This window comes from Pelobates fuscus, chromosome 1, assembly GCF_036172605.1.
Source record: "Pelobates fuscus isolate aPelFus1 chromosome 1, aPelFus1.pri, whole genome shotgun sequence".
Classification (NCBI taxonomy): Eukaryota; Metazoa; Chordata; class Amphibia; order Anura; family Pelobatidae; genus Pelobates; species Pelobates fuscus.
Window position 1 is genome coordinate 69,522,035 of NC_086317.1, and position 21,642 is coordinate 69,543,676.

Consider the following 21,642-nt stretch of genomic DNA (forward strand, 5'->3'; position numbering starts at 1 on the left):
AACGCTCCCGAGACATACGTACATCTGAGACACCAAGGGCACCCTACATTTAATGACTAACCTGACTGGCTTGACACTAGCTAAAGGGGGTTGGGTTGGGCGGACAGTTCCACTATTGAGTTGACCAATACTCTTGGGCAGAGCCTGATGCGCGCTTCCCAAATCACATACTTGTGCTAAGAGTTGTGCAGCCGGGCTGTGGATGTGCTCGTCTCTTGGGCGGGTACCAGAGCAAAGCACCACTAGCGCTGGTTGCAGCACGAGATTCACCACCTTATCACCATACACTCGGGATAATCCCGGCACCTGAGCAGCCGCCCATAACACGGGCTCATACCTCCGTCTCACTACAGCAGACCTCGACGGACCCCACTCCCCGGGAACCCGGACACTGGACTTTGTCCTTGAAACGCTACCCTCTCACCTCTCTCGTCCCCTTTTTCCTCTCCACCTCTTCCACCCTTCCCAAGTTGATCTGTGTCGGGGCACCGGAGCAGCCGCCCATAACACGGGCTCATACCTCCGTCTCACTACAGCAGACCTTGACGGGCCCCACTCCCCGGGAACCCGGACCCTGGACTTTGTCCTTGAAACGCTACCCTCTCACCTCTCTCGTCCCCTTTTTCCTCTCCACCTCTTCCACCCTTCCCAAGTTGATCTGTGTCGGGCCACCGGAGCAGCCGCCCATAACACGGGCTCATACCTCCGTCTCACTACAGCAGACCTCGACGGGCCCCACTCCCCGGGAACCTGGACCCTGGACTTTGTCCTTGAAACATCAACGCTACCCTTTCACCTCTCTCGTCCCCTTTTTCCTCTCCACCTCTTCCACCCTTCCCAAGTTGATCTGTGTCGGGGTCGCGTACTCTGACGGATACCTTAAAGGGATCAAAAGAGACTTGGATACGTTAGAGACCTAAGAAAGCACCTAAACCACACTGCAGGGATGGCCTACCAAAATACGCCCCTAAGGGTCCTCACACAGAACTGCAGGGGCCTCAATATACCTGAACGCAGGTCCCACTTACTGAGGGAACTGAAGAAAAAGCACATAACAGTGGCCATGATCCAGGAAACTCATTTCAAGGAAGGTGCGGCACCTAACCTACAAAATAGGCACTACCCAAACAATTTCTTCTCCAACCATTCGACGGCTCATAAAGCAGGAACGGCCATCATACTAGCAGCTGAGCTCGAGTTCAAGGAACTTGAGCATGCCCAAGACTCCCAAGGAGGATACCTCTTCCTAAAAGGGGTCATAGCAGATAGGATATACACTCTGGCCAATATCTATGTCCCCAATCGAAGACAAGCCCCCTTCCTCCGAAATACACTACACATACTGGAGGACTTCACAGATTGAATACTGATCGTGGGGGGGGACTTCAACGTACCCCTGGACCCAGTTCTAGACTCATCATCGGGACACAGCTGTATTCTGCAGGGCAGCATACGGTCTATTCGATGATCACTGGAAGACCTGAGGCTTGTTGACTGTTGGAGGACATCAACCCATCGGAAAAGGACTATACCTACTATTCCGCCCTTCACAACCGCTACTTGCGCATAGATTACCTCTTCATCCTACAAGAGGGACTCACCCGTCTACTTAGATCCGATATCAACCCTGCCACGTGGTCGGATCATGGCTCAGTTAGAATGGAACTGGAGTTTCCCCTGTTCCGCCCATCATCCTGGACCTGGAGACTCAACGAGGCACTCCTACTGGACCCTGCCACAAAAGACCAAATAAACCAAGAGCTGGAACACTATTTCAGAGAAAACGGCCTACCGGAGGCATCCCCGATAACCATGTGGGAAGCTCATAATAGTGTCATCCGCGGTACTCTTATTCGCATTGCATCGCAAAAACGAAAAGCGAATATGATCAAGATGACCAACCTGTACCAGAAGATAACAACACTGGAAAGTCAACACAAAAGGTCACAACTGAACTGAGTTTACAGGGAACTGATGGAACACAGAAGAAAACTTAAATACCTCATTACAAAAAAGCACCTCCGCAATCTACAGCGTACAAAGGGATTTTATTATGCCCACGCTAACAAGGGGCGGAAATACTTGGCTAGGCTATTAAAGGGCCCCATGCCCCGTAGGCAAATACGAAAACTGCGCCTTGCCTCGGGAGAAGTGACCCCTTTCCCACAGAAGATGCCGAAGAGTTCAGGATTTTCTACCAGACCCTTTATAATCTACATCCACACCCTAGGACAGCTCACGACGACAGCCACACCACACGGATAACAGACTACTTGTTCGACACGATCACCAACACGATTAGCCACGCTTGATGCACCAATCAGCACAGAAGAACTGTCAGCAGCTCTCAAAGTGTCCAAATCGGGCAAGGCACCGGGTCCAGACGGCTTCTCGACTGGGTTTCTCCAACCTTCTGCTACCATGGCTAACCAAAGCGATCAACGCAGTGGGTGACGGAGAGAGCCTAGGCGTGGAATCCCTGGCTGTGACCATCACAGTCTTGCTTAAGCCAGGGAAAGATCCATTACTCTGCGGTAGCTACCTCCCAATCTCATTGTTAAACGTGGATGCCAAGTTATTCACGAAGGTCATAGCTTAACCACCTACTCCCAGACCTGATACATGTGGACCAGACGGGCTTCATCCTGGGTAGGGAAGCTAGGGATAGCACATTGTGGCTTTTCTCAATCCAACAACACGCCAGGACGACAAAAACCCAATTACTGCTATTATCAACTGATGCGGAAAAAGCATTTGATAGAGTCGACTGGACGTACATGACCGCCACCTAACAACAGATGGGATGTGGACAGAGGTTCCTCGCGTGGATATCAGCCCTTTATAGCAAACCACACGCGACTGTGAGAGTCAACGGGGCCATGACAGCTGACTTCGCGATCAGCAATGGCACCCGTCAGGGCTGCCCGCTCTCACCGCTCTTTTTCGCAATGTCCCTGGAACTACTTCTTCAGGCAATTCGTCTAAACCCAAACATTCAAGGGTATAGCTGGCAAGAAACACACCACAAGGTAGCCACATACACGGATGATCTCTTGTTTTTCATACGGAACCCTAGAACAACACTGCCATGCCTTCTCTCAGAATTTGACAAATTCGGACAAATCTCGGGCTTCAAGCTTAATCTTTCAAAATGCGATGTCTTGAACATCACGATCCCTACAGAAGAATACATATCCCTGGACTCACAATTCCCATTCCGCTGGTGCTACATTAAGATGAAATACCTGGGCGTCTGGGTGGCTACAGACCCAGACGATACATACCGACTCAACTTCGCGCCCCTTCTACAGACAATCCTGGCTGACCTGACTAGATGGTCGTACCCTCACATAACATGGCACGGAAGGGTGGCGGTGCTCAAGATGAACGTCTTACCGAGAATCCTATACCTCATGCAGACGATCCCACTAACTATACCAGGTACCTTTTTCTCCTCTTTGAAAACGGCGATAATTAAATTTGTATGGCGTGGCGAACGTTCCCGAATCCGACACGATATACTTTGCCGACCAAGGAACCATGGGGGACTAGCACTACCGGATATTGAGAAATATCACCAAGCCACGATTATGCAATGGATACTGGACTGGCACCTGGAACCTACGACGAAACAATGGGTGGAACTTGACAAAGGCCTCATCGAACCAACACTTGAAATGGAGATATGGGGAGGGCAAGGAGGCAGATGACCCACAACAATAACGAGGGGCCGATACAACAAACACTTCTCGGCTGGAGGTCGTTGAGGAACCAGAGTCACATATTGTCTACCCCAAGCCCCATGATCCCGCTTATGCATAACAAAACCATAGGTGGGGGACTCCCATCGGGGGCATGGCCCATCACGAGTGCAAGGAAATATATCCCCATTTATAAAACTCTTGAAGGGGGCAGGTTACGGGACCTGACCTCGCTGCTGGGAACAGAACCCAGGACCCCCCTCACGGTACTCAGATACTTACAATTGAAACATTATTACGACAGGATGCCACATAAAGACTGCCTACATCGGGATCTCACCTGGTTCGAGGGCCTATGCGACCGTGGCATCCCATTGGACCACGCAATCTTAGCACTATACCAACACTTAATTATAGGAGATACAACCCAGGCCTCCACCTTCCGTCGACAATGGGAAGGACAACTCGGAAAGACACTAACACCCTCGCAATGGGATACGGCATTGCTATGGCAGCAGAAAAGTTCTATGAGTTCATACTATCAGGAGGTAAACTACAAACTGCTCTCTTTATGGTACAGAACGCCGACCCTGCTACACCGGATCTTCCCATCGATCACCCCAATATGCTGGAGGCCAGGCGGAACGTGGCACCCTGATACACATATGGTGGGAATGCAGGGACATTGTCCCATACTGGGTAATGATCAAGGATACCGTGACCACCATCTTGGGAGACATACCGTAATGGAACGCAGAGCTGGCCATGCTACACATCTCGACACAACCCATCCGGACGTAAAAAAAAATCTATACTGCGTTACCTGCTAAACGCGGTCAAAGCTAACATACCGGCACACTGGAAAAAGCGTGAAACACCGACAAAGAAAGAATGGATCCGCAGGGTGGAAGACTACATGGAGCGGAAGACATCCATGCCTCCCTGACAGGGCGTGAAACAAAACATACAGAGATGTGGCTCCCGTGGTTTCTGTACATTACCCAGTATCGACAAGCAGAAGATGCTCCCGAACCCACTAACGGAGCAGCAGAAGTTACGAACCACACTTGACGCAGATCAACCCATCCTGCACCTTCTACACCTAACTCCTGCTCACCCTTTCCCAATTCTCCAACCGTTAGGCTAACAGGTCCCGGGGCCTGGGGGATTGGGGCCGAGATCGGAGGGAAACACCATTAGACATACGAACTGCTACACACTGAAACCAGATATGCTCCAAACCCTCGTGTGACGCGGACGGTTGTCCGAATACTTGGAAACATGAGATGGACCTAGACGCACGAACATTCACCGAACGAGTAGATGTAAGGGACGACACACATTTACAACATACGGTCCTGTATCACGTAGACCTACACCATACTCACCTTGCACTAACACTAATGCACACACTAATGACACAGTAAAGAAATCTACACTCGACATTGACACTGTCAACAACAACAACATGTACCAAACGACCAGGGATACCCGCGAACCGCATATCAGCAAAACTGAGTCTAGGGCATCACCCACACAAGCTAAAAGCCAAAGCATGGAAACTATTTCCCACGATCATAGACCAGAGGGAGATTTCGACCCGAAATCCTATGCATAGATAATCGGGTGAATACCTGATGACTGTGACGCTAGCAACGAAGCATGACCCAATAAATTCCACCACTCCCACATGGTAAAGCGTACCTGGCAACTCCAATGTGGACCTGTGAGTCCGAACTCAACACAGGCCTGCGAGCCGCCTTACTTACAATCACTCTGATATCCCATCAATCTGTACACATAGCGTATTGTTGAACTGTTTACGTATTATAATCGTGGAGACCTGCGAGTCTCGATGCTACACCCAGATAACCTTCGCAAATATTGAACCCAATCTTGACAATAATGCTTATTGTTTGCACCACATATGTTATATTGTACGATGACAACAAATGATACGGTTGTACAACTGTAAACTTGACCACATGCTTCATAAAGAATTTTTTTTAAAAAAATACACACCCAAAATACTGCTAAACACAAATTAATACAGAAACGTATAAAAAGTGTGAATTAAAAAAAAAAAAGTGTGTAAAATATAGCGTTCAACCTAAAAATATTATAACTGGTATAAATGCATACGATCTAGGAGAGAAATACAAGAGTGCAACATGTAGAAATAAGGGAACACATTCATGTTGCACAGTCTGGGGATTACGGTCGCATTTCTCCTTTCATGTCTAAATTAATGTATGTCTTCATGCACGTAACTGCTTTTATTTGATATCACGAGAAACCTGTGTGTCTCCATATGTTGGCACCTGAGTTTTATGTCCTGCGCAACCCATACTGTTTTTTGAAGGTTTCTTCAATAAAAAATATATTTACCAAAAAAAAACGGCTTCCTCAGTCAGCTTTCTACGTTACACAAAGTCAAATGCAAACGTGATAGCGTGACAAATGTGTTTTATTTGATGTTAATACAATGCAGTTAAGAACATCTAATTATAAAAATATCCAAAGTTCAAATTAATGCAAGATACTAGTAAATCCAATAGTATTATTTGTCATCTGTTCCATTGTGTCTGTTGATGACCATCTTGAACTGGAAGATAGAAAACGATATAGTATTTATTGAAAACAAATCAAATGTTTAATAAACTTGATTCTATTTTATAGTTATTCTTTGTATACAGTAAGGTAAACATACAGTTTAAAGGAATGTTCTAACACTACAAATCTTCTCCAATTATGTTGAAAGCAAAATGGCAGCATGGTAGCTATTTTTTTAATCCATTCCTATTGTAAATGGTAACAATCAATGCAGTGGAATATTTAAATTAAATATCTGATAGAATTTAGTTTTTTGTTAAAGGTTCTGACAGCGTACCTTTAGTGATGTCACGAATGGTTCGCTGGCGAATAGTTCCTGGCGAACATCGCATGTTCGCGTTCTCCACGGACGGCGAACATATGCGATGTTCGGTCCGCCCCCTATTCGTCATCATTGAGTAAACTTTGACCCTGTACCTCACAGTCAGCAGACACATTCCAGCCAATCAGCAGCAGACCCTCCCTCCCAGCCCCTCCCACCTCCTAGACAGCATACAATTTAGATTAATTCTGAAGCTGCATTCTTTTTTTTTGTATTATTATTTTTTTTTGTTTATTATACATTATACCCATAGCCAGTAAACTGTGTTTATTATACATTATCCCCCCACAGCCAGTAACATGTGTTTATTATACATTATCCCCGCATAGCCAGTAACCTGTGTTTATTATACATTATCCCCCCATAGTCAGTAAACTGTGTTTATTATACATTATCCCCCCATAGCCAGTAACCTGTGTTTATTATACATTATCCCCCATAGCCAGTAACCTGTGTTTATTATACATTATCCCTCCCATAGCCAGTAACCTGTGTTTTATTATACATTATCCCCCATAGCCAGTAACCTGTGTTTATTATACATTATCCTCCCATAGCCAGTAACCTGTGTTTATTATACATTATCCTCCCATAGCCAGTAACCTGTGTTTATTATACATTATCCCCCCATAGCCAGTAACATGTGTTTATTATACATTATCCCCCCATAGCCAGTAACCTGTGTTTATTATACATTATCCCCCCATAGCCAGTAACCTGTGTTTATTATACATTATCCCCCATAGCCAGTAACCTGTGTTTATTACACATTATCCTCCCATAGCCAGTAACCTGTGTTTATTATACATTATCCCTCCATAGCCAGTAACTTGTGTTTATTATACATTATCCCCCCATATCCAGTAACCTGTGTTTATTATACATTATCCTCCCCATAGCCAGTAACCTGTGTTTATTATACATTATCCCCCCATAGTCAGTAAACTGTGTTTATTATACATTATCCTCCCATAGCCAGTAACCTGTGTTTATTATACATTATCCCTCCATAGCCAGTAACCTGTGTTTATTATACATTATCCCCCCATAGCCAGTAACCTGTGTTTATTATACATTATCCCCCCCATAGCCAGTAACCTGTGTTTATTATACATTATCCCTCCATAGCCAGTAACCTGTGTTTATTATACATTATCCCTCCCATAGCCAGTACCCTGTGTTTATTATACATTATCCCTCCCATAGCCAGTAACCTGTGTTTATTATACATTATCCCTCCCATAGCCAGTAACCTGTGTTTATTATACATTATCCTCCCATAGCCAGTAACCTGTGTTTATTATACATTATCCCCCCCATAGCCAGTAACCTGTGTTTATTATACATCATCCCCCCCATAGCCAGTAACCTGTGTTTATTATACATTATCCCCCATAGTCATTTATCGTTGGACCTAGGCAGCATGATGTCTTAGGCCGGCCCAGAGAGTGAGTGAGTGAGTGAGTAATTAATATAATATATGTTCAGAAACATATTAGTAATATATGTAAATCGGGTTCATGCAAAGAGGGTGAAAAGTTATTAAAGAAAAACACACTTATTGCTTAAAATTTACAAAGCCAAACTTTTAAAAGCTTTTAAAAGCTTTCCTAATTTCTTTCTCGGGATGAGGAATATATATAGGTTGTAGACTGAGGATTTCCATCTGCCCAATCTTTTAATAATATGCACTGGAGTGTCAGTGTTGAAGGAGACCGAAGCTGCCCCTATTCTAAATGAAAGACCTGAGACATGGATACAACCCAATCTTAGGAGTAGTGTTCTGATGTAGAAGATTAATTTAGCCATAGTCAGAGGGATTCAGTGAGAGTAGTGGTGAAATGTGTGTGGCATGACTGAGTGTGGGTAAGTAAGAGTCAAGTATTTTAACTGGGCACAGTTCTAGGTTGGCTAAAGTGGTATAGCAGATGGGTAGTTTGGTTCATTTTAGAGGTTTGTAGAGAAAGTATATAGTGATCATAATTTTTAGTGATATCCAATATTTTTAAGGTGATCTCAAGCAAACATAAAATGCTATATAAAATTTGTGGGAATATCGAATAGTATTGTACAGTAAATCAGAGAGGGCTCAGAATATTGAACCATCGATCGGTATCCAACCTTGTGCAAATGGGGAGTTTGCGGTTGTGCAAATGGCCTGTTTGCGGTTGTTTGCGGTGCGTTAAACGGGGAGTTTGGTCTGTCACTGTGAAGCGGGCGTAACCCTTACACTACCTGATCGATACAACATCATACCTGATGTTTTAAAGCACGTTATTCCAAACAATTTAGGAATGTTAGGTGATTTATGGCCTTTATGGATTAAAACCAGACTCTGCATCAACGATGTAATTTTCCATGGGAGTTTTGCCATGGATCCCCCTCCGGCATGCCACAGTCCAGGTGTTAGTCCCCTTGAAACAATTTTCCATCACTATTGTGGCCAGAAAGAGTCCCTGTGGGTTTTAAAATTCGCCTGCCTATTGAAGTCTATGGCGGTTCGCCAGGTTCGCCCGTTCGCGAACATTTGTGGAAGTTCGCGTTCGCTGTTCGTGAACGGGAAATTTCATGTTCACGACATCACTACGTACCTTATTATTCTGAATTTATTTCCAAAGTGTCAGGTTAAGTGCTGGGATATTAGAGCACTTTAGAAAGTCTCTTGGGAAATCATTCCCCATGAAGACATTTAGAGGGACATCTTCAATGTTGGTGTTATCGCAGATGACACGCGCCACATTCACATTCTCTATTTCTTTCCTCTGAGCAGCAGTAAAAACTGAGGGATTTTCATAATAAAACCTGTACAAAAAGAAATACATGTGTTTATACAAGCATGTATTATATCTATTTATCTACCTGTTGTATTCTGATCACCATTAAACATTCATATAGCTATAAATCATGAAACTGCTGTGGGTGAAGTGTGGATTTACCTTCACTGCTTTTAAGGAAGTAACAACACAAAAAAAAAACATGGCTATCTTTTTTTACAGATTTTATAGAGTCTGTGAATTTTAGCAGCACCGTTTAACTTCCTCTAGCATATTCCAGCAATGTGTTTGCAATTTAAAAATACTCATTATTCCTTTTATCACTCATTTAACAAATTTTACTTTGTATTCTTTAATCTATATATTGGAGTATATATCCCATACCTATCTCCATCGCGTGCCCTACGGAACTGGTCTCCAATCAGGCAGGTGAGCAGTTTGCCAATTTTTCCACCAGGAACATGAGGTTCTGAGACTCCTCCAACCCAGATATCAATGTTTTCAGGTGTTCCATAGAGGTTAATAAATTTTTGTGCCAGCTCTGTATTATTTAACACAGAGGTCAGCTCCATCAGATTGCGGGGTGCAGACAAACCACAAAACTTCCTCCATGAATTGTATCCTGAAGAATATAAAAGGTTACCTTTAACAATGTAGCACAAGGAAGTTACAACCTAATGTATGTTCTCAAAAGGACATACAGAGGATTTAATGTAGTAAAATTATTGGCGCAAATTTGATCCAATATGGTGATAGTCCCTGGTAGTCACTTGCAGTACAATCAGGCTGAGATCTATATTTGAAGGCATATGCCAGTGTTGTGATATATCAAGCTTTGCAAAGGATAATATTAGAAAGGTCTCTTTCGGTTGGGACAAGTTTTTTGGCATCTCATAAATAGGTATCAGGATAAAGCAGTGGTTCCCAAACTTTTTAGGTTCAAAACACCCTTAATATTTTAATATTTTCCCAAGGCACCCCAAGTTAAAAAAAAAATATTTCTAGGTTGTATACGCTGCTGCATATACTAGGCCCCTGTTCAGCAGAAATGTTTCCCTGTCAGGGGCGGATACAAAACCTAATCTCGGGAGGTGCACTGGTAGATTATTTAATGAAACAATTCAAGCACAATAACCACTACAGCACAGTGTGTGTATGTGTGTGTGTGTGTGGGGGGGGGGGGCACAGTGTATATGTGTGTGTATAAGGGGTGCAATGTGTGTGGGGTTAAGTGTGTGTGTGAGGGATGCAGTGTGTGTGTGTGCGTTTGTGTGAGGGGTGCAGTGTGTATACGGGTTGTAGTGTGTATGTGTGAGGGATTCATTGTGTCTGTGTGTTTGAAGAGTGCAGTGTATATGAGGGATACAGTGTGTGTGTGTGTGGGTGAAGTGTGTGTGTTTTGGGGGTACAGTGAATGTGTATTGAGGGGTACAGTGTGTGTGTGGGGGGCAGAGTGTTTGAAAGGGGCAGTGTGTGTGTTGGGGCAGTGTGTGTGTACGGGGGGCAGTGTGTGTGTGGGATACATGGTGTGTGTATGTGGCAGAGTGTGTGTATGGGTGGCAGTCTGTGTGTATGGGGGTGCAAAGTATGTGTATGGGGGGCAGTGTGTGTGAGGGGGCAGTGTGTGTGAGGGGGCAGTGTGTGTGTTTGGGGCGGTGAGTGTGTATGAGGGGCAGTGTGAGTTTATGGGTGGTAGTGTGTGTGAGGGGTATAGTGTGTGTGTATAGGGGCAATGTTGTTTTGACACTGTTGCACACAGAAGGCTTATCAATAAACTGCAATCTTTAAGTTTGGATTCCAATATTGTTGAATGGGTAAGGCAGTGGCTGAGGGACAGGCAACAGAGGGTTGTAGTCAATGGAGTATATCTGAAACATGGTCTTGTCACCAATGGGGTACCTCAGGGATCTGTACTTGGACCCATTCTCTTTAATATTTTTATTTGTGATATTTCAGAAGGTCTTGATAGTAAGGTATGTCTTTTTGCTGATCATACTAAGATATGTAACAGGGTTGATGTTCCAGGAGGGATAAGTCAAATGGCAAATGATTTAGGCAAACTAGAAAAATGGTCAGAGTTTTGGCAGCTTACATTAATGTGGATAAGTGCAAGATAATGCATCTTGGACGTAAAAAACCCAACAGCAGAGTACAGAATATTTGAAAGAGTCTTAACCTCAACATCTGAGGAAATGGATTCGATAGTAAAATATTCCCTCCAGGTATCTCACTCACATATTTTGGAGCCAGTTATCAAAGCATGCTCAAACAAAATCTGAGTGTCATATCTGGTGGGAATATTTTACTATTTCATAATTATACATAAGTACGGTGTTGCCCCATGAGAGTGTCTAACGTTTTCATCTCTGCAGTGACACCTACTCAATTATTTAATCTACTTGCATTTATATATTTTGTCACTTTTTGTACATGAGGTGTATGTTATAGATAAAAATGTGTGCATGTTACCACACATTTGGTTTTACTTGATTAATTAGGCATATTTCTCCTAACTTACCTGGCAAACCATGATCACGACCCCGCTGCATATTGAGAGCTGATAGGTCAAGGCCAATGCGTTTAACAAGCTCAAAGAGACGATCCCTCAATTCATCAACCATCAGCTGATTCTGACTGTTCAGTTTGGCTCGGTTTGCTATCATGCCTCGAAGCAGTGGATCAATGCCACCTGTGTAAGAAACATTCACTGAAATGTTACATTTTGAGTACTAGGGCACAACCATGTCAAAGCACATAACTGAGAAACTAGAAAGATTAAATGCTCAATAATTTATGGCATAGACACCTAGAAAATGAAAAATGTTTCTCGTTTTTCTTTCATTTACACTATTGGGTTCTTCAAATTCATCCTAAAAAGCATCCGGTTTCTTGTTACAAACAAAATATTTTTTACAATGTTTTTGAAATATAATCTTACCCTATTTGAAAATGCTTAAAATTACATTTTAACATTTTAATTCAAATGGTCATTTTCTGGTTTTGTACTAATATATTATTAAATTAATTTCATTACTAGTGTACTTTACAGCATAAATTTAGTGAAGTAATATGGAATTAGTGACAAGCCTAATTTAATTGTGCCTCTCTGATATTGTTTTGTCATTTAGTCAAGTTAATGCCAGAAATATATTTTGGTAATAAAAGGATCAAGATTATGCCAACTGCGCATTACTAGTATACTTTGATTTCCAAATAGTATTTCTGCACATGAATGTTTTACTTAAAGGAACACTATAGCGGTGACTAGGGCCCCTAATTAACCATTTATTTGCTTACCTTAATCCAGCGCCGGGCTCCCTTGGCACTGGTGACCTCTCCTCCTCCATCGACGTCAGCTCCTGAGTGGCCAGAGGCGCACGCGCATTCAAACCCGCTCATAGGAAACCATTACTCAATTTTTTACTCTAGAGGTCCGTGAGGACATCCAGCGTCAAATAAGTGCGATTTATTCTGTGTAAATCGCGGAAGCAGCCTCTAGTGGCTGTCAGGGAGACAGCCACTAGGGGCTGGATTAACCCTGCAGTGTAAACATAGCAGTTTGTCTGAAAATCCAAAATAATTAAATTGAGGCCATGGTTAGGTTACCTTGTTGAATCACCCTCCAGGAAGCAAAGAATGTCTTGTGAAGTAAAGTCTGAGGTTCTGGTTCATAAGGGTGGTAGCCATCCCTTAACCGGTAGATGAATGGTTGTACCAAGGTATGTCCCATGCGAAAAGCAATAGTGAACACATTAGATACCCTTGGATCCTCAAGCAAATTGTACCCTCTGTATGTAGGTAGGACTTTATGCGTTTCTGATCCCAGCAGTAAGGGAAGCCAGTCTTTGTATGTTATTTTCTGTCAAGTAAAGAAGATAAAGAAAACCATTAAAACACAAATATGATAAGTGGAAGTGAATGAGAAAAAAAGTTATAGGAAAAAAAAAATACAATCTCACCTGCAATATCGCACCTACTATCTTGCGAGACTGTTGATATAGAGTCTCTCCAGTCCAGTCTGGGTTTAATTTCTGAAGCTCAGATGCTATACGATTGTGCTCTCTTAGAAATAGTGTATGCAATGTCATAAGACCAGGCTGCTCGTTGGCCCTTCCGTCTCCTGAAACACATCATGTCTTTAAATGTAGATTACATTCATTATTAGGATACAGGAATACAGGAATCAATTTACAATAAAATAAATACTTATGGGTGACTCTAAATATTATATGTATTTCTGATGATATTCTTATTTTTATCATTGTTTAAATGTTTCGTTAGCTATAAAAGGTGGTTCAGTATATGAGTTAGAAATTATCACAAATGCATTTTAGCTCATTTGCCATTAGAAGAAACTTATCAGGCTGGCCCCATGTGGAAGACATTCTGACTATAACATGACAGAATTCTTTCTAGATACAGTAAGCAAGGGAGCAGAGGCCTGATTACCTTTTACATTGAGAGTGAACCCTATGGGATTCCAAAAACAAATGTTTCAGTAACCTGTATGCACTAGTAATAGGAGGGCAGGAGGAACGAAGCTATAGAATACTACCCAACACCAACTCTGTCAGGAGGAAGGAATTTGATAATAGAAGCATAGAAAGGGTGAACACGTTTGAAAGAAGAGGACAAATAGCGAATGTGGAGACCTCTGGAGGAGGAAATAAAGGTAAAGAAAAGAAAATAAACTCTGAAAGAAGACACTTCGTAACAGGGGAGACTCCTGTAGGAGACAAGACTGCACCAGTACCAACAGAGGTACATAATAATACAAGAGAAGTGCAAGTAGAGGTTCATAATAACACAAGAGAGGCGGTTTTTTTAGGGAGGAACACCAGAGAAATAACTACTTGGTTCCATCCAATGACACCAAGAAGTACAAAAAGAAAAGAGCCCACTTTAGAAGAAATAGGGGAGGAAGAAGAACAATGGGCAAGCAAGAAAAAGAACAAGAAATACAGCCAGTAGGGATATTTAACCTTGCAGGAATAACATTATCACATCATCATATTACAGCACTCAATAAGGGATTAAAATTCGCACCTACAGCGCATGTAAATAAATTTGAGGCAACCATTGACGTTAAGAGGTTCATTAGAAAATTAAGTATCAAAAAGCATTTTGATCAGATGCCAGATCTCCCAGTAAGAGAAGAGCCTAACAATATGTTCGTACATAGCAAATTGAGACCAACCTCGACATTTTTTCCGATCAATCAGGTCTCTGCCGGAATGGAAATGTATGAAGAACTAGTAACTGACGATATAAGGAAAATGAAAAAGAACCAGTACTCAAAGAATAATTTAACAAGAAAAGAGAGAGAAGCATTAAAAGATTTAACGGAGAATACTAAGATCTGCATAAAACCAGCAGACAAAGGGGGGGGGGTAGTCATCATGTCAAGTGAGTACTACCTAAAAGAAGCAACTCGACTATTAGAAGAACCCGAAACATACGGGAAATTATCAAATGATCCACTAAATGAAATTAAGGATAAACTGAAGATTATGCTGGACAATGCTAGAGACACCGGAATTCTGAAAGAGTCCGAATACAGATTTCTCTCTATTTCTTTTCCAAGAACCCCTACCTTCTATTTTTTACCTAAGATCCACAAGGACCTGACTTCACCACCGGGCAGGCCTATTATATCGGGGATCAATTCTATTACGTCAAATCTGTCACAATACATAGACACATTTCTGCAACCCTACGTGTCTAAGGTAAAGTCACATCTCAAAGATACTACTCAGATGATCAAGGAAATCGATTCCACCATTTGGCAAGAAGACTACATCCTAGTATCTACAGATGTGACTTCGTTATACACGATAATTGATCACCAACAAGGATGCGACTCTGTGAGTAATGCACTAAGGAGATATGGAGAGCTAGAAGACCTACAAATCTCATTCATAATAGAAGGGATTGCCTTCATTTTGAAAAATAATTACTTTCTGTTTGAAGATCAGTTCTATCTCCAGAAGAAGGGAACGGCAATGGGGACTAAATTTGCCCCGAGTTTCGCTAACTTGTTTATGGGAGATTGGGAGGATAACTACATCTGGAATGAACATCCCTGGAATAAGAACATACTGAGCTATAAAAGATACATCGATGATGTTTTCTTCATATGGGAAGGAGAAATGGAAGATCTACATAAGTTTTTAGGTTATGTGAATATGAATACCTGGGGAGTCAAACTGAATACCATCTGCAGCAAAACACAAGTAGAATTCCTTGACCTTATCATCTATGTAGATTCTGGGAGAGTGAAGACAAAAACGCACTTTAAAGAAGTAGATGTGAATAGTTTTATTCTCAAAGAGAGCTGTCATCTACCACTGTGGCTCAAAAACGTGCCTTACAATGAATTTAGACGCTTGAGGCGTAACTGCACGGACTCTGAAGTTTATAGAGATCAAGCGAAGATGGTGAAGGACAAATTTTTGTCGAAAAACTATAAATACAATGAAATAGAAGAAGCATTATGCAGAGTCGACAACTTAGATCGAACCAAACTCTTAGAAAATAAGAATAAACTACAAACACCAAAAGTAGGCGGAGAATTCCCAGCAATCATACTGAATTATAATAAAGAAAATCTAAAATTGAAAAAGATATTGACGAGACATTGGCACTTACTGAGAAAAGACAAAATTCTGGCAAGCAGTTTACCGGAAAAACCTAAAATTATCTTCAGGGGTGCACCGAACTTGAGAAGGAAATTAACAAACAAACATCTAAAAGGTAAACACGCCCCGGGGACATCTAAAAAGAATGGTTTCTTCCACTGCTTGGACTGCATTGCATGCAAAGGAACTAGGTACAAACAAACAAAAGGAATATGTGAAGTGTTCAAAAATAACTGTAAAACTAAGACGGAATCTTTCAAAATAAAAGATTATATCACCTGCCAAAGCACCAATGTTATATATGTATTGGAGTGCCCATGTGGACTCCAATATGTGGGAAGAACAAAGAGACAACTGTATGTCAGAATCAGAGAACACATGCTAAATATAAAAAAAGGATATATGCAACACTCAGTTTCTGCCCACTTTGCACAAAAACATAATTCAGATATGAGCCTTCTAAATTTTAAAGGAATATGTAAAGTAAATAAAAACTGGAGAGGAGGAGACCATACCAAACAACTTGGCATAGCCGAGATGAAATGGATATACCAATTAGACACACTGCAGCCAAAGGGACTGAATGCTGAGTTTGAGTTATGCCACTTTTTGGGATAAAAATCCCCTTTTAAAATATTATGGGTGTTTTAATATGCGGTATATTTTTATGAACCACAGAAAGAAAGGGCTCTAAGTATATATTAATATGGGAATGAATAGGTATTAATTACCAGAATATTTGTATACTACTTATATATATTTGAATTCAGTACTGCACTAATGCTGTATTCACAATTATACAGTAACAGTGTTTATGATATATTTCCCTGTTCATGAAAGTAAAATGAATGAAAGTAATTCACAATTTTTTTTCTAACAATATGCTTTAACAACGGAAGGGAAGATAAGGGAATAAAAATTCTTTTAAAATTCCTCTATTGCATATCTCTCGAATCTGGGTATATGAACATTTACATTTCAGATTCGAGTTTAATTCTACTCAGAGATGAATCACTCTCACTTATTTCCAGTTTTTGATACAAGAGCTTAAAAATTGAAGTTTTAGTCAAGCCTATTCAGGATAACATCGGTAACTAGTAAAATATCATTAATGCAAAACTTCCATTACAAATCAACAGTAAGATTTTGCATTAATGTAAAACTTCTATTATAAACCAACAGGAAGATTTTTATTTTATTTTTATTCTATGCAATTCTGATGTTATTGAACCATTTAGGTATATAGCATCCATATCTAAAACATTTTTAAATTTCTAAATATGAGCGTGTGTGAATATCCTGCTATCTTCTGCCCGAGTATACAAAAACGGCAGTTACATTTAAATCTGCCTGGGCGGGCGTTACTATAGCAACGCTAATCAACAGAGTGTAAAAACGCTACTGGCCGGTTATAACAAGTTATAAAATTCAACAGTTATTGTATTATGAGACATTGTGACCACTAAGTTATATGCAAGGAAAATTTTGTATCTATGAGGAATTTATTCCGACGAAATTGATATCGGCAAGCAGCTATATAAGTGAATGCATTCAGACAGACCTCATCCATTGATAAAGCCGCAGGAGCGGAGAAACGCGTCTGGAGAGGTCTGACTCCCATCACTACAAGCCTTAACTCGGATTGCACAAGGACTTTTATTCAAAACTTTTTAACATCAGATATTTTGACTCGGGACGCCGAGCTTCTGAATAAGGTCTGGACTCTTTTTATGGCTTTTATTTTAATAGTCCGTGCAGGACATTTTTTCTACATAAACGATTGCTTTATTTTATTTTTCTTTTTATAAGTGGTTTCTCTCTGTGTTCAGGACAGGATATTTTTTATGCATCAGTGATTTCTTTTTACATTGAATTTCTACAATAAATTGTGTTTTATTTTACACTAAGTGCGCTAGTAAGGTCATTAATTTTTTTTTTTTGATCTATTACTTTAGTAGGGGTTATATATTTATGTTTCTGTACTGTATTTTATAGATAGGTTGTTAGGTATCCTATTTAGCTAACCCCTTGCGCATTTATTTAATCAGCGCTCCACTTATTATATTTTTCTGTATGCACTAGTGTTAAATATACCTTCAAACATGTGAATGGTATAATAGAAAAACAAAATGTTTTTATTGCAAACATTATTGAAAAATATTTAAATTTAGCAAATTTGCAACCCAATTTCAAAGAGCAGTGAGAAGCCAGAACTACTAGTAGGACCTTGTTGTTTGATTTTATTCGCAGAGAGATATAGGTAAGCTAAGGAAATGTTTGTGTGTGTCTGTGTACGTATGGAACTCCAGACCATACACGAGAGCAATCTGACAATATGTTGGGATAATTTGGAAACACATTGGAGCAATGCGATGATATACACAAAGATACTCTTCTACTTTCATTACACTTTAGATTTTTTGCAAAAAGTTTATAAATATACAACTTTTTTGTAGTGTGAATCATATTTAGCTTTATGGGGCATGAGGAAGTTAGCTAATAATTATAAAATTTGAAAATATAAAACCTCTCGATGACAGTTTGTTCTATTTATTTTTCTTGGTCCTTTGTTCGTTGCCTCGGATAGTAGTTGTTCTTATTCAAAAATATTTTATTATATTTAATATGTCGGTAACACTGCCAATGTTTTGTATGAATGGAAATCTGCCCTTATGGACAGGTGCTGGATTTTTATTTAATTTTTTTGTATCATTGTAATGATAAAAATAAAAATAAAAACAAAGATATCATTTAAAAATATGGCTTTAGTATATGTGTGACAGGTGATCTCTCGCTTTAGTATGTGTGTGACAGGTGATCTCTCGCTTTAGTATGTGTGTGACAGGTGATCTCTCGCTTTAGTATGTGTGTGACAGGTGATCTCTCGCTTTAGTATGTGAGATCACCTGTCACACACATACTAAAGCGAGAGATCACCTGTCACACACATACTAAAGCGAGAGATCACCTGTCACACACATACTAAAGCGAGAGATCACCTGTCACACACATACTAAAGCGAGAGATCACCTGTCACACACATACTAAAGCGAGAGATAACCTATTACTACACTGATAAGATGACTTATAGCATGTTTATTGCAACGATCTAACCTAACTATACTCACAAGCTATGTTTATAGTCAATTGTTTAAGCCTGATAAAAACATAAAAATTGTGCTTATTACTCGTGTGCCCCACATGTTTTACGTGGGATAAGCCAGAGGACTGCTTTTGGGGCACCTCTAGCCAGCTTGTATTACATATATGCACATCAAAAATAAAGATTTACAAAAAAAAAAAAAAAAAAAATATGGCTTTATGGGCATGAGGAAGTTAGTTAATGATTAACATTTTAAAACCTAAACATTTATGTGACACACACATAGGTACTGATGCACATAGCCACTGTGAGTGTCTGTCTGTATGTATGTGTGTATGCTTTTGTGCATCAGTATGTTATTGTGTGTATGTGGGAAGATTATGTTTATGTGCATATGTGGGAAGATTTATCAGTGTGTGTATGTATCCATGTGCATATATCCTTGTGTGTATGCATGTTTCAATATGTGAATATGTGTTAGTGTATCAATGTGTGTTTTAGTGCATGTGTGTGTGTGTGTGTGGCAAGGCTGCAAGGTGCACAATGTACACAATAAAATATACATGGGTCAAACATATAACTATATATTTATACAACATAAGTGCATATGGGATACTGTACATGGGATGATTATATAATATGTGAAGAAAAATGTCAGTTACATATTCATATATATTATTTATTTACAACTTGTTTTTTTATCTGTAATTTAATTATTTGGTAAATGATTTTTGTTTCCAGCCAACATTTTCCTTTTTGTTTCCATAAATAATGTGCTATTTAAACAAACCCAAATGAAAGACAAATTCTATCATTCAAACATTACTTTTTGTTTGCAGACTGGTAGGTAGTAACGAGGTTAAGGAGTTATGATTAGTGATGTCGCGAACACAAAATTTTCGGTTCGCAAACGGCGAACGCGAACTTCCGTAAACGTTCGCGAACCGGCGAACCGGGCGAACTGCCATAGACTTCAATGGGCAGGCAAATTTTAAAACCCACAGGGACTCTTTCTGGCCACAATAGTGATGGAAAAGTTGTTTCAAGGGGACTAACACCTGGACTGTGGCATGTCAGAGGGGGATCCATGGCAAAACTCCCATGGAAAATTACACAGTTGATGCAGAGTCTGGTTTTAATCCATAAAGGGCATAAATCACCTAACATTCCTAAATCACAATGGATATGGATTGACACCTGACATATGACATATTGACACCTTGACATATGGATTGACACCTGTCCTCAGAGACCCTGATACACACTGACACAGAGCAGAATAGGGACTGTCCCCCCTACATAGGGTCACTTGGCAGATATGGATTGACACCTTCTCAGGGACCCTGATACACACTGACACAGAGCAGAATAGGGACTGTTCCTCCTACATAGGGTCACTTGGCAGATATGGATGGACACCTGTCCTCAGAGACCCTGATACACACTGACACAGAGCAGAATAGGGACTGTTCCCCCTACATAGGATCACTTGGCAGATATGTATTGACACCTGTCCTCAGAGACCCTGATACAGACTGACACAGAGCAGAATAGGGAATATTCACTAAATGCCAAACATTGTTATACAGGGGAATATTCAGTAAATAAGGATAAGGGGGGGGACCTACTGTCCTCCCCCCCAGCCCCCACCCCTGCACGGTGGGTGGAGGCCATAAATCACAATGGGGGGGACCTACTGTCTTCCCGCCCACCCCCACTCGTGAGCGGTGGGTGGGAGCCATAAAAATAATGAGGGGGGGACCTACTGTATGATGTTGTATCGATCAGGTAGTGTAAGGGTTACGCCCGCTTCACAGTGACAGACCAAAGTCCCCGTTTAACGCACCGCAAACATCCGCAAACAGTCCATTTGCACAACCGCAAACTCCCCATTTGCACAAGGTTGGATACCAAGCTAGCCATGTCCGTTCCTTGTCCTCACTGATGTCATTGAAGGTCTCTTCCTCCACCCAGCCACGTACAACACCAAGGGTCCCTGAAAGTATGCTAATAAACTGAAAAAAGAAAAAATCTCCCAAGAAGGAGATCTAAAACTGGCATAGGAAAAGGTTAGACAACTATAATAAAGTGATACCTACAAATCCTAGTGAGCATAGGTGTATAATAGAGGGAGAAAGGGAAAGCAGAGTAATGCTTCCTAATACCGTGGTTAGTACCCTTTGTTAAAGTAAATTGAGTAATGGACAAAAGTCTTTATTGTATCATTTATAAATAACAAAGGGATACTATACTCATTCCCCTATAGTGGCTAATTGTGTAATAATGGTAATACTATTACCTATTATATAATATTGGCAGGGGCAAGGAAATTCCCTCTAAATAGATGGGTATAGGCAGAGAGTATGGAGACCGGAGTGATAAAGTGTCAATAAGGTGATATAAAGTTAAATGTATAACATACACACAGCCACCCTTTCTCTTAGCTAGTTTCCAGAAATGCTGGATAGGTAGAAGGGCTATAAAGACTCAG

General features: G+C 40.9%; 1 protein-coding gene across 1 annotated transcript in view; it reads right to left on the reverse strand.

Annotated features, from left to right (window-relative positions):
• Window positions 1-9,227: 9,227 nt before the first annotated feature.
• The window catches only part of LOC134603552 (myeloperoxidase-like), a 46,512-nt gene continuing 34,097 nt past the window's right edge, over window positions 9,228-21,642 (reverse strand). The window contains exons 8-12 of the mRNA XM_063449641.1: window positions 13,370-13,530; window positions 13,017-13,269; window positions 11,929-12,099; window positions 9,795-10,032; window positions 9,228-9,438 (exon numbers count right to left, since the gene is read on the reverse strand). Coding sequence (XP_063305711.1) covers window positions 9,243-9,438; window positions 9,795-10,032; window positions 11,929-12,099; window positions 13,017-13,269; window positions 13,370-13,530 — 1,019 coding nt within the window. The 3' untranslated portion in view covers window positions 9,228-9,242. The remainder of the gene's footprint in view (window positions 9,439-9,794; window positions 10,033-11,928; window positions 12,100-13,016; window positions 13,270-13,369; window positions 13,531-21,642) is intronic.